This window comes from Theropithecus gelada, chromosome 12, assembly GCF_003255815.1.
Source record: "Theropithecus gelada isolate Dixy chromosome 12, Tgel_1.0, whole genome shotgun sequence".
Taxonomy (NCBI): Eukaryota; Metazoa; Chordata; class Mammalia; order Primates; family Cercopithecidae; genus Theropithecus; species Theropithecus gelada.
The window spans coordinates 19,391,842-19,407,119 of NC_037680.1; the positions used below are offsets into that span (position 1 = coordinate 19,391,842).

The 15,278-nt window shown below is 34.3% G+C and overlaps 1 protein-coding gene across 1 annotated transcript in view; it reads right to left on the reverse strand.

Annotated features, from left to right (window-relative positions):
* LRP1B (LDL receptor related protein 1B) overlaps positions 1 to 15,278 on the reverse strand; it is a 1,963,100-nt gene that overhangs the window by 90,918 nt on the left and 1,856,904 nt on the right. The window contains exons 79-82 of the mRNA XM_025404289.1: positions 14,577 to 14,683; positions 5,831 to 5,947; positions 4,012 to 4,185; positions 2,227 to 2,352 (exon numbers count right to left, since the gene is read on the reverse strand). Of these exons, the coding sequence (XP_025260074.1) occupies positions 2,227 to 2,352; positions 4,012 to 4,185; positions 5,831 to 5,947; positions 14,577 to 14,683 (524 nt within the window). The remainder of the gene's footprint in view (positions 1 to 2,226; positions 2,353 to 4,011; positions 4,186 to 5,830; positions 5,948 to 14,576; positions 14,684 to 15,278) is intronic.

Consider the following 15,278-nt stretch of genomic DNA (forward strand, 5'->3'; position numbering starts at 1 on the left):
AGTGGTACTAACAATGTTTGGAAATGTTCACTGGATGCTCATACTCTCCCATCACAGTTGAGATAACAGCTACTCTAATTGGGAGAATAGATAGAGGGGAAGGGAACATCCTAGTGCCATGACGGCATCCCTTTTCAATAATTGGCACCAAAGTGTCCGCCCAAAATACCAATCATGATTCACACTTAGCTTTCTGTTACGAACTTTGCAACCTTATTACCCAAAACAGGGCTTCACACTTCTACACACTAACTACAATGAATGACTCATTATTTTCTTAATCCACCATGTTTCCATACTTCTCAGACAGATTTTCTGTCTCAGTGTCCTCCTCCCTCCTTCCCATTTAATCTAAATCCAATCTGCCTTTGCAGACCTTGTTTAAACGTCATATCCTATAGGAAATTCTGACTGATCCCCTATTTGAATAATAATCTGAATTCTCGTAATAGTTTTAACTCTGTCTCTTCTGTGACTTGTGTCACTGTCCACATAAATATCTATTTATTGATGCTTATGTTATTCATCAATTCATCTTTTGAACCCCTTTAGCTCTGCATATCACATGCTTAAATAATATACATTAAATGAAAGTACTATAATAGTTTTAGACACTGAGTGCCTTATAAATGTCAGAAATCTTCAAATTGGATGTAACCTTCAGCAGAGAACAAAGAGAAAAATCATGCAGAGGTGGAGATGCTGACTGTGGGTAAGGACCCAGAGTTCATGTGAGGAGTGTATTCTAGCAGAGGGAAATACAATAGGTAACAAAGCCTGCCATGAATAATGTCTGTACCTCATTGGAAAATGTTTGCTGTGATCCTCCAGTGATTTTGGAGCACTGCATTTTTTTTTTCCTTTTTGTGGAGAATGGGTACTTGCTATGTTGTCCAGGTAGGTCTCGAACCCCTGAGATCAAGCTGTCCTCTGGTCTCTGCCTCCCTAAGTGCTGTGATTACAGGTGCAAGGCACCGCGCCTGGCAAGAGCACTGCCTTTGTGTCTGTGACATAAAATTTAGTATGTGTGGCCAGGCGTGGTGATTCATGCCTGTAATCCCAGCACTTTGGGAGGCTTAGGCAGGCAAATTACCTGAGGTCAGGAGTTCGAGATTAGGCTGGCCAACATGGCAAAACCTCATCTCTACTAAAAATACACACACAAAATAAAATTATCCAGGCATAGTAATACACACCTTTAGTCCCAGCTACTCGGGAGGCCGAGGCAGGAGAATTGCTTGAACCCAGGAGGTGGAGGTTGCAGTGAGCTGAAATCATGCCACTGTACTCCAGCGTGGGTGACAGCAAGACTCCGTCTCAGTAAGAATGAATGAATAAATGAATACAATAATTTTTTAAAGTATTATGTGTGGATTTTATCTTTTAGTAACAATATTTTTTTCCATTATACCTAATGTTTTGAATATGAGGAAACTTATTTATTGTCAGTCTAGCTGGATATTCAAGAGACATATTTTCTTTCCCTGTGCTATCACACTGTTTTGTGTGTGTGGTTTTTTTTTTTTTTTTGGTTATTCAATATTTAGCATCTGAAGTAATGTTTCAATTTTTATTGATTATTCCAGCTTCTACCTTCTGAAATACAAACTGCATGGATGAAGAAATCTTATAGTTTTGTTTCTAAGTTAGTTTTTAGTTTTTGCATTAGTATTATGCCTTCTTCATAAGCCCTCAAAATATTTATTATTATTATTCTTTGTGGTAATAGCAGAAGCGGTAGTAATAGTAGTAGTAGTATTGTAAGTCCCATTTTACACAGAAGAAACTAAAATTTGGTTTCTAAATTCTCAATTTTTAAGTTAGTGCTTGGCACACAAGAGGTAATCAATAGAAACGTGTTGAATAAATAAATGGATTTTTGGGCTGAGTTGAAACCCATAGCAGAATGTTCTCAAAAAATATTATTGTCTTGTCTAATAGAAGAGTTATAAAAAAAAAATCTTTCGGGTCTGTGAGTGACTTCAAAGTTCTCGATTTGTTGTTAAGTGCCTGTAAGTGTTCAATGCTGCTTTGTGAACAAATGCAGAATGAATTGTTTGAAAGTCTTCTCCAGAGAAAAGAACAGTTTACACAGGCATTCAAGAACTGCTGCTATCAAGGTAGCTAGATTGCTAATGGAACAGATCATTTCACTCCATTTCACTAGTTGTGAAATTTTATGATAAGCATTAATTCATTATTTACAGAATAATAAAGTATACCTACCTAACAGGCTGTCATCACTGCAGGTGCCATTAATCAAATATTTTCCTTCCGGACACACACAAGTGGCCCCAGAAGGATTCAGCAAGCAGAGGAATTCACATGCTAAATCCGAGCATGGATTGGGTACTGGTTAAACAAACGAAAACAACACATTGTGTAAATATAGATACAACAGGCTTCAAAAGCATAAACTTAAATAAGGGGAAATGATTCATTAGCAATGTTGAAAAGTAATCACATCAAATTTCCACTGGGAGTATCTTACTCAATATCATCATTCTCCTTTATAGGTGAAGAAAAATTACTACCCAATGCTCATCATTAATAGTAAGTTTGCCTTATTTATATTTTCCAAAGAGAGAAGAAATTATTCAGATCTATACTTAGTTATTTTGCTTCTGACTAATTGCTTTTGGCATAAGAGTTGGTCTTAGAACCTGAAGTACCATTGGGGCTGTGTTGGAAAGTAAAGCCAATGGAAGTTTTGGGGGGATCTAGCCTTCACTTTAACAGCTTATTTCACAGAGCTGCTCTAACAGACAAAAACAATGCCCCCCTCGTATTTATTAATACAAAGGATTAAAATGCATATGTAGCTTGTCAGTTCAAGGTACAGATGGCTTCCTTTCCATCAAGTGGGAGTTTGTGTGCACGTGTAAATGTGTATGTGCCATACTTATTTGTGTTTAAATTTTTATCCAATCGACATCCTTTGCAGTCATAGCTGATTATTGACCTTTCCTAGAGATTATTTCACCAGAATTAAACAGGAATGGCACCCAGGTAGCTGAGTTGGGGACCATGAGAGTGGCTTGTTTTCTGTAAGAACCACCACTCAAATGCCTATTATATTCAAGACAGGATTTTATTTGTTTACTTTTTATGAATGTGGTAATATTCAACTATGAATATAAATTAAACAGAACTGGAGGATGAGAGAAAGTGTCCTCATATTAACCTTGGAATCTTATATGCCAAATTATTGGTAAAGAGCAGCAAGGCTTTGGATAAAATTTCAGGACGATTTAGGAAACTATATTTTGTTTTATTCTGTTGTGAGAACTGATTTGAATAAACACCACTTGTTCCAGATAAATGCACCAAACAAGATAAAATCCATTTCATTTGCCATAAATAGTAATTATAAATAACCCTTGAACAGCAGCTTGAAGAGTGAACTGATATATAAATACAGATCATTAGAATTTCAGCCATATTATTATTTTTCACTTTGTTCTTCAATATTTTTGACAGCTGTGTTAGAAACATATTTTCAAGAGTATTACCTTAATTACCTTAATGATTTACCCACTCCTTTCTAGGAGGGAGAGTAACAATAATAAGTCATATACAATAAATCAGAGAAAATATGCAAGTCTTGGGAAGAGTTCTTTTTGTATATATTTAAGAATGGAAGGTTAATACTATAATAGTTACTTGTTGATTTGTAATAATAGTCAAAATGGCCAACAATAAATTTCCTTACTTGGATAGTTCATCTATACACTCACAAGGTTCTATTAAGAATTTTAGAAACAGATTAACAGATTATTGTAACAAAGCCAGTTTTAATTGCAAGAAAACATGGCCAAATGCTGAACATTTTCCTGGTTACAGCAGAAATATAATTACCTATATTTTGACGTTTTGGTAGTTGAAAAAGTCTACTAACAAAAAAATTAAAGTTACTTAACTTACTGAGGTTAAGACATTTACATATATTTTTTGAGAGATATAAGAAAAAAATTTACCAGTATAGACAACTTCATAATATATTATACTTACAGTCTAGTTGTTTATAACGATGAGATATCAAAACACCTTTTGTTTTATCAATATTTAAAGCTAAGTACTCTACTGAACCATGGCCAAATTTTTGTACTCGAAATACACCATTTTTAGGTCCTGCTCCATATATATAATCTTCGAAGATATCAATTCTATGTGGATGTAATAAACCTGGAATTTCCAAAAGGCAGTTATGAAAGTTTTAATGTATACACTCAGACTTTAAAAACTATGTTTATCTGAGACCATATTGAAAATATTATTACCGTTTAAACTTTCAGAATTGGAATATTTATAATATTAGCTATGACGTTCTTAGAATTATATCTTAAGTAAGGATATGCAATGTAGTAAACATGTTACTTAAAACATAAAAATACACTTCCATCATCACTTTAATCATCTTTACCATCACAAAGAATTTTCTGGGGGTTATTTGCAGACTAATCCTCTCTGCTATACAGAGAGGATATCTTATATCCAATGTTATCTGTAGTATAAAAACAGGCAGTTTACACAACTCAGTTTGTGTTCTGGATCAAATAAATGATCAAATTACATGCGCAAATGACTGGTTTATTAAGCAATCATTTGTTGATTTTTAAAGAGTAAATCCAAAAATAATCTTTGACATTAGTATTGTTCATTTCATAAATGGAATAAAGAAAACAAACAGGTAAATGGAAATCATTTGTCTGATTAGTTTGGCTAAAAATAATAGTAACCATTATTTTCACATTTTGTGACTTATTTTCAGAGATTTTATCAAATGAATAATTATTCTAACTTTTGAAACAGAAATTTATAACAAAATGACAACCTTTATATTTTTACTAGTTATCTAGAGGTTGTAAAGCATAAAGTGTCTTTATATTCATATATTTTTCTTTGCTGTTTCATGAAATAGTAAAATGTGCACCAAAACCAGAACAAGTTAACTTCATTGTAATTAATTACAGGTATGTGAACTTTTTTTTTTTTTCCATCTGAGGCCATCGATAAAAACACACACACACACACTTTAGGCAAAGGCACAATAAAAATTTGATTTAGTTGTTTAACTTCCCTGTTTGTGTTATTTAAAAACAAACTAACCAACACACAAAAAACAGGAAACAAATCTATATTCAATAAATATATAACATGCAAATACAAAAATTTAAAGTGGATATGATGAAAAATTTGTGGTTACAAAAAAATTGTGGGAAGGGGTTGAAGTAGGGAAAAGAAAGTGACAGAAAGGGAAGAAATTAAATTCGGCAGAAAGAACTGAGACAGCCAGGCAGAAAAAAGTATGAGGAACAGAAGGGAGCTAGAAAAATGAGACAGTTAAAAAATAGAAGCCAGGCAGATAGGTGGGCATAAAAACAGTATAGCAACAGAGGAGCACAAGTAGATTCAGCAGTCACTGGTGGTAGAGTTAAATGGTCATTTTTGATGCATTGATACAGTAACTCATTGTTTGCTTGTTATCATTGCAATTGAAATAAAAGTTTGTGTTCACAGATGCTGATCTTGACTACAAGAAGTGCTCTGCTCAGAATGGAATAGCCACGGAAGCCACAGAGTAAAATTATTTTCTGAATCTGGACAGCAATGGCCATGTTTGTTCAAGTCAAGATGGACAAACTTTCAAGTCAAGATGGACACACTTCTGCCTTGACCTCTATGTTTTTCCAGTAGGAATGAAAATTTTAATTACTAGTAAGAGTTATAAGTTGAAAGGAGAAAGAATTTCAGAAAATCCAGAATGCAAAGCATCCATACTTACACTCTCAATAATAATTAAAAATGAAGACAAAAGCATTTCACAAACCTTGTTTGCTGCTGACAGAGACTATTGAGTTAGAGCCATCATACAGAACACTGCCAATGATGGAGAGCTCAAAGTCAGCCCAATATATGCGTTCACTAAAATAATCCACAGCCAAACCTGCGAAATCAACACACACAAGACAAACAGTGCAAATAAATTTGAAATCATTCAAAATCATACTTTTGCTTCTTATTGTGTAATTACAGTTGACATTTGTCTTCAAGCATCATAGAAATTACCCGGTGCCAATCACGATACTGTAGAAATTAGAAAAATTAAAGTAACTCAATCTTTATCCCAAATACATGGGTTCAGATTACATGGCATTTAGTTAACAAACTCTAGCAAAAGTCTTATTTCACATAAGAAAGTCTGCTGTAAATACCCCTTCTAGCCATATTTATGGTTTCTTAATTTTAGCTATTCTCTAATAGACTTTCCTTTAATATTATTTCCATTTTCATCTTCATATTTTATGGAGAATGAATTAATTATTTAAATCATTTATCGGACCATTATTTAAAATGAGTTAGTATAATTATTTGTATTTTTAATTCCTTCAAGAAGGTATAGTTCTCAAAATACACAAGGTTCATGTATTTAATTAAAATATATTTTCACCCCTTCAGAGTTGGCCAATGGTGTTATCGATCGGACATCTGTGTGCATGCTGAAGTTAATGTGACTAACGATTGATATTAGCCGGGTGTGGTGGCTCACGCCTGTAATCCCAGCACTTTGGGAGGCTGAGGCGGGAGGATCACGAGGTCAGGAGATTGAGACCAGCTGGTCAACATGGTGAAACCCTGTCGCTACTAAAAATCCAAAAATTAGCGGGGCGTGGTGGCCGGCACCTGCAATCCCAGCTACCCTGGAGGCTGAGGCAGGAGAATCGCTTGAACCTGGGACGCAGAGGTCAGCAAGCTGAGATCAGCCTGGGCAACAGAATGAGACTCTGTCTCAAAAAAAAAAAAAAAAAAAAAAAAAAGAACCAAAAAAAGAAAAAAATGATGTTTATGGTAGGGAAGAATAAACAGTAAAGTTCTTGATTAAAGTTCTAGTGATGCTTGAATTAATTTTCTCTGAGACTGCTTGTCTTCAGTTTCATTACAGGTAGATTCAGTGAATGATAATGGACTGAAATAATATAGAGTAAAAATATTTTTTTAGTTTCATTTTTTGATTTCATGAATGTAATTGGAATCCATCCAGTGTCTTTTTGTAGGAACATCATCAACACATAGAATATCTAAGAAAGTAAACTTTCAATATGGAAGAGTAATATGTCTGACTCATGAATTCTATAATAAATATTCACTGCTGTAGATTTTTTTTGTGACATAGCTGCTGTCTAAATATGACATATTGCATACTTTGGAAGTACAATGCAGTTAAATGCCTTAGGCAACTAAAGAGTATTCCCAATGAGAACATTCAAGAAGCAACTGAAGTACATTTTAATGGCAATGAAACTGAATGAAAGGTACTTTTGAGTCTGTGCTAGACTTTTATTCCTGTGTAACTGGACCAAGACTTAATAATCAGAATGGAAATAATTCATATTAGAAATCATTAGTGAATAATTCTTCAGTTAAGTACAAATACTTAACTCACATGTAATCAAATTAAATATTTTGTTCCTCAAGTAATGTATAGAGATGTACCATGCCTGACCAGATCCTGAAAAATAACAATTAAGCAAGTGGCCATTGTTTTACTGGTTTCTGCTCAATTATTAATTTTCTATTTGAAGTCATGTTAGAAGACATGTTTTTGCATTTTCATGTGGAATTATGAGTAATATGAACCACAAATTACACGGTTTTTTGCTGCTGCTCCTATAGTTCAAAACAGCTGACTGAGAAGGGTTAAAACATAACATAAAAACATGATTGTCTCTCTTCTACCAATGTGCTACAATAAAGAAGTAGCTAAAACAAAAATCTGTTGCCGATAAAATTAGTTTTAGACTTAAAAACATTAATATTGATAATCACAGAAAAGGAGAAAACAATGAGTATGTAATCCAATTTAATCAACAATATTGTTTTTCAGATTCAGAAGCAGTAAAAAGTTCTCAAAAATGTCATATATTGCATTATTGGTTTAGGTTTGTCTAAGACATACCCACTTTTATCAGCTCTGGCCATATTTTGTACTATTGGATGGAATTACATCTTGATAAAAATTATATAACAAAGTTTATAGATGAGTGGAATTTATACTCCAGAAATCCAAAAATCAATAATTTTGATTTTTTATTAAGTCCTTTAATAAAAGAGATAGTCTTCTAAATTAAAAAGTTAATAAAGGAATCAGCTAACTTTTCCTGTTATAGAGATGAGAATCAAGTTTATATGAAAAAAGTTCTTGTCTATCTTTAAAATATCATATTTTATTTTGCTCTGTAATAAAGAACCAATAATAAAATGGAAAAAAAAAATCAATTCTCAAGAAACTCATTCCTATCTGAACAGGGAAAGATGAATATTTGGAACCAAGTCAGTAGGAGCCCAGAAAATTTGAAATAAAATGCCATACTTGTTTTAATTAAGTATAATAAAATCACAATTTGAATGGTTTATAAAAAATAAAGACATAGGCTCACTACGTTTTAGTGACACAGGATAATGGAGCTAATTATGTAGTCATTTTCTGTACATCTCCCTTGATACCAAGACTACTTTATATTTTAGGGATTTTAAAATTTCACTCTTGTCAAACTCTAAAATTTTCTAAGATCTACTAGTTCCCCTATTTCTATTGTAGGCTGGAAGAAAATGAAAAACAAACAAACAAAAAAACAAAAAAACAAAATATTATGTGAAGTGACCATAGTATGTAACACATTGATATTTAAGAGGCAGGACTTGGAGAGAACAAAAAATTTAAATCACTGTTTTTCAGAAATAGAGAAAAAGACTATAAACATTCTGTTTTAATGGAAAGCCAAAATTTGCAAGATAATAATAACCAAGTGTGAACTACCATATTCTTGATTTAAGAAGTTGATAAAGGAGCCAAAAAATAAAAATAAAAATAAAAACCTGGATACATACCATTATGTCAAATTTAATTTTTAAAAATTGTTAAAAGTATTTTTGAGTTAGGTTAGAAACTACATTAAAGTCATGTTTTCATACACACATACACACTTATTTTTCATATACATACACATCTATTTATGACAGTGTTGGTAAACTAAATTCAAATAACAGCAAAATAATCCTAACATTCATGTTCACTTTATTTAACTAGAGACTGTATGTTGCCCAGTGAATTTGCTTAATGAATCAAACAATTGTGAGTGGTCCAGGACCAGTATGTATTTATTTATTTTCTTAGAAATTACTGCAATTTGAGGGAGATAGGAGGCAATGTAAATATGCTTTTAAATATCAAAGAATGTAGTTTGAAATCAAACTCATGTAATACTACATACCCTCCTCACTGGATGCAAAGTTGGAAAGTATCTTTGTCTGACACAGCATTCATTAACTCTATATACTCATGGGGACTTCCCCTGTACCACACACTGCCAGGTACCATGCACAGAGCAAACAACAAAAGAGTTCATGTTCCTCATACCTCAAAATAGTAAGAACCATTTATGACAAACCCATAGCCAATATCACACTGAATAGGCAAATGCTGGAAGCATGCTCTCACCACTCCTCTCACCAGTCCTACTCCACACAGAATTGGAATTTCTGGTCAGGACAATCAGGTAAGAGAAAGAAATAAAGTGCATTCAAATAGGAGGAGAGAAATTAAAAATGTCTCTGTTTGTAGATGACATGTTCCCATATCCAGAAAACTCCATCTTATCAGCTCAAAACCTTCTTAAGCTGATAAGCAACTTCAGGAAAGTCTTAGGATAACAAATCAATATGTGAAAATCACAAGATTTCCTATACATCAAAAATAGACAACCAGAGAGACAAATCATGAATGAACTCCCATTCACAGTTGCTGCAAAGACAATAAAATACCTACTTACTTAGAAATGTAGCTAACAAAGGAGGTGAAGGACCTGTTCAAGGAGAACTACAAACCACTGCTCAAGGGAACCAGAGAAAACTCAAGATGAAAAAAACCTACCACGCTCATGGATAGAAAGAATATTGTGAAAATGGCCATACTGCCCGAAGTAATTTATAAATTCAATGCTATTCCCATTAAACTACCATTGACATCCTTCACCAAATTAGAAAAAATAAAAATAATAATAATAATAATAAACCACTTTAAAATTCATATGGGCTGGGCGCCCACCTATGGTCTCAGAAGTTTGAGAGACTGAGGAGGGTTGATCACTTGAGATCTGGAGTTCAAGACCAGCCTGGCCAACATGGTGAAACCCTATCTCTACTAAAAATGCAGAAATTAGCTGGGCATAGTGGCGGGTGCCTGTAATCCCAGCTACGTGGGAGGCTGAGGCAGAAGAATTGCTTGAACCTGGGAGCAGAGGCTGCAGTGAACAAGGATAGCATCACTGAACTCCAGCTTGGGCGACAGAGCAAGATTCTGTCCCCTCCAAAAAAAAAAAAAATTAATATGGAGTCAAAACAGAGCCTGTATAGCTGAGACAATCCTAGGCAAAAAGAACAAAGCTGGAGGCATTGCATTACCTGACTTCAAACTATACTACAAGGCTATAGTAACCAAAACACCATGGTACTGGTACAGACGCATAGACCCATGGAACAGAATAGAGAGCTCAGAAATAAGACTGCACATTTACAAACATCTGATTTTCAGCAAACCTGACAAAAGCAATGAGGAAAGGAGTCCGTATTTAATAAATGATGCTAGAAGAACTGGTTAGCCATATGCAGAAAATTGAAACTGGATCCCTTCCTTACACCTTATACAAAAATTAACTCAAGATAGATTTAAGACTTAAATATCAAACCCAAATCTATAAAATTCCTAGAAGAAAATCTCAGAAATATCATTCAGGACATAGGTAAAGGCAAAAAAATTCATGATGAAGATGACAAAAGCAATTGTACAAGAAAAAATTGTCAAATGGGATCTAATTGAACTAAAGTGCTTCTGCACAACAAAATAAACTATCAGAGTCAACAGACAACCTACAGAATTGTAGAAAATTTTTGCAATCCACTCATCTGATAAGTCTAAATTCAGAATCTACAAGGAACTTAAATAAATTTACATGAAAAAAAACAATCCCAGTAAAAAGTGGACAAAGGACATGAACAGACACTTTTCAAAAGAAGACATGCCTTTGGCCAACAAACATATGATAAAAAGCTTAGCATCACTGATTATTAGAGAAATAATCTAATAGTACTTCATAATATTAGATAGTACAACAATAGTACTTCATACTATGTGGCCCAGCAATCCCATTGCTGGGTATATACCCAAAAGAATATAAATAATTCTACTGTAAAGATACACACATGCATATGTTCATTGCAGCACTGTTCACAAGAGCAGAGATGGGAATCAACCCAAATGCCCACCAATGATAGACTGCATAAAGAAAATGTGGTACATATACATCATGGAGTACTATGCAGCCATGAAAAGGAATGAGATCATGTCCTTTGCAGGGACATGGATGGAGCTTGAAGCCATTATCCTCAGCTAAATAGTTCATGTTCCTGCTCTCATGGAACACATTACTCATCTGCTACACACTTGACTGAAACAACATGTTTTTATTACGTCTTATATGGTGCCCAATAAAAACAATAATCAGTGTGTCATTTGAAGGCACACATTATTTGAATCACTCCTTAAATCAAAATCACACAATGGCTCAATATTGGCTAAAAAGTTATGTTGAAGCCCTTTGGCATTTAAGGTTTTCTCTTCTCACATATTATGTCACCCAACCTGTGCCCTTCTACATGTGTCCTGATTCCTGACATCAGCAGAGCATCCATATGCTCTACACTGGATCCCTGGCTCAGAGGACTATATTATTTCATATATCTGGCATTTTTAAGTTAGTTATTACTATATATATATATATATAAAGTGTGTGTATATATATGTGTGTATATATATATTATTTTAAAAGGGAGTTTCGCTCTTGTCGCTCAGGCGGGAGTGTAATGGTGGGATCTCGCCTCACTGGGTTCAAGCAATTCTTGTGCCTCAGCCTCCCAAGTAGCTGGGATTACAGGTACACATCACCATGCCTGGCTTGTTTTTTGCATTTTTAGTAGAAACGGGTTTGCCATGTTGGGCAGACTGGTCTCAAACTCCTGACCTCAGGAGATCCGCCGGCCTTGGCCTCCCAAAGTGCTGGGATTACAGGTGTGAGGCACCATGCCCAGCCAATCTTTTGATTTTCTATTGATAAAGCCAAGGTTTGAAGGTAATAAATTCATTTCTGAGGTCTCACAGCTAATACATATTCCCTTGAGATTCAAAAGTGTATGTGACTCCAATGAAGGATTTTTTTAAAATTTCTTCATGATGGATTACCTGTCTATCCCTCAAGTACTTATTCAAACATCACTTTTCACATAGTTTTTCATTATTGGAGATTATCTTTCTCACCTCTGAACTCTGATATTATAAAATATGACAATGACACAATTCTCACCTTTTGCAAAAAGTACAATTACTTCACATATGCCTCATTTTTTTTTCTTTCTCGAATGTAAACTTTGTAAGAAAAAGGACTGTGTTATGTGCATCACTAAGTTACCCATAAGAGTTGTTGAGCAGAATGGGTAATGCATGGAAAGTGTCAGATCCGTGCATCTGTCACTAGGCCCAGTGTTGGAGACACTGTGGTGCCTATGCAGATCACCTTTACCAAAGAGGAGTACCCAATTCCTCACTGGGGCTTCTGCAGTGAGGACTCACACATACCCTCCTTCTCCAGATCATTGTGCTTAACTGATTGAAGCAGCTTTGCTTGGAATATCACAGCCCCAAGGCCAATTAATGATTGATGGGGCATATCAAAAGCAGATCCCCTTGCCTGTCATAAATTTATGCTCCAAAGCATAACTATAGTGACTCAAACCAAGACTAGACTCGACCTGAAACACAGTTTACTGGGCTCCTTCCTCTGCTCTTCCTCTGTCTTTTACAGCTTTCTTCTGTATACCACTTCCTTCATAAATGACTTTTACAACAATCCCCATTTTAGGCACTTTCCTAAGTACTATCTTACAGGTAATTCCACAAACTGCTGCCAGTGTCATTTTTTAAAATAAAAACATGTTACATATACTATCAATATGATTATGTAAAATGTTAACACCAAAGAAGTATTTTAAAAATAAAAACCGTGTTTGAGATTATGCCACTTAACTTGCCAATATCTTCAAATAGCTCTCTTCAAAGCTAGAATAGAATTCAGTTTTGCATTTGAGTCACCTTGCCATCCTCATATCTTCCATTCTCCTGAATTGTTTATATGCTTCTAGGTATGCTAACCTTCTTGCTGTTTTCATGCTGAGCTAATTCCTTACTCAGAACTTACTATTCTATTTTCTTAAAAAGCTCTTTCCTCACATATTCACATCACTTGCTGCCTCTCTTTATTTAGGTGTCTCTTTCAATATCACCCTTCTAGAGATGACTTCTCTGATCATCATAACTAAAATAGTACCTCCATTGACAGCCCATCTCTTACTATGATTTTCTGTATAGCATGTATAACAATGTGACAGTATATATAAATACATATTCTATCCTCTATAGGAAGATAGACTTCATGAGGGTTAGAACTTGCTTCATATTGTTTCTTCAGCATTTGGAACAATTTCTGGCACATGGTAGATATTCAATGGGCATTTGTTAATGAGCATGAGATGAAAACAAATTTATGTACATAGACTAAATTTCAAATATTGCTTCTCCCCATAAAGATTAAAAACAATCTAAATGAATGGAAAGGTATCAAACACATTAAAAATGAATAGGAATATAAGCACTAAATATAAATAAACTACAGAAGACATTGTAATGCATAATTTTTAAATATGTACTATAAACCATGCATTATGTCCTTTCTGTGGAGGTGTAGTCGGTAGAGGGTAGGTGGCACAGAGCCCCTGAGGCTCCCATAACCTGAAAATGTTTTACTGAAGAAGTGCTAAAGTTAGAGGTACAAAATGGGAAAGATACAACTAGGTAGACAAAGGTTGACATTCTAGTTAAGGGAGCTGGGAGAAAAATGACATGAGAGAAAGACCATGGAGACAGTAAAGATCTGAACTTCTGGGCAGTCCTGAGAACACAGATGGTTTGGAGTAATAGCTTAGATGGCAAGTGGGCCAGGGAGATTAAAGTCATATTGAAAATAGCTCTGAATGAAAAGGCAAAAAAAAATCATCAAAACTGTCTTTTACATAAAGTATATTTAGCCACCTATTTGTTCATTTCATCTCTCATCCTCTAGGAATATTTCCCAATATCCCAACTTAATTAACATATATCTGTAAAAATACCCTAATGTAAATGTATTGCTATAAACTGTCAAAATTTCATGCCTGTGAAATCTGACTAATAGCCTTACAACTTAGACAAGTTTCAAATCATATTCCTGTAATATAACTGACAGTATAAGTACCTGATTTTCAAGTTGAGAAAATAGGACATGAAATGTAAACAACTTCATAAAATCATACTATAAATGGTTTTATCCACTTGTAAATATACTTATATTGCCAACAACACTATAAATAGCTGTTAACAGTAATATACTTGTCATTCTGCTTCATATTTTAGCATGTGTCAGAAATCATACCTGTGGGTCTCTGTAAGTTCTTTTGTACTAAAATCCTTCTCAGTGTACCATCCATGGCTGCTTCTTCTATGTGGGAGTGATCTCCAACAACAGTCCAGTACATCATCCTGAAGAGAGCGGGTCAAAGAGGTTAGCCTGGTGATGGTGCTGCTATAACCCAACTCTGCTCCACAAAGCAGTGACTCTTCAGACCACATGCCTAGGAGTCACCCCAGAGTCTCTTAAAAAGTAGATTCCCGGGTACAACTCAAAACACACAGAATGAGAGCCTCCAATAAATGGCCTGGGAATCAACATTTTAACGAAAGTCTTGCCTACACATGTTAAAATTTGAGAATCATTGTATACTATGACGTACCATAGCTCATTATTTAATATCCAAAATTCAATTTTGAAACTTTCATTAAAACTCAGAGAAAAAATATTTCCACCACATGAAACCTCCCTTTTGTTTTGACACAATAGTCATTTTATTATGGATGCTGTATGAACATGCTATTTTTTTTTTTTATAGAGAAGTAACTATTTTCTCAAACAGAAATTATTCTTTAATTTGGATGACTGCTTAATTCTAATAGTTAGGTATAAGTTGTCTCTTTTTACTCAGGAGTTATCAATCCACTTTATGGATGATTAAGAGTTTTAGTTAACATTTTTCTATTTACTTTTTGGCCATTGCTTGTAGGTTTACATCTCTAACTA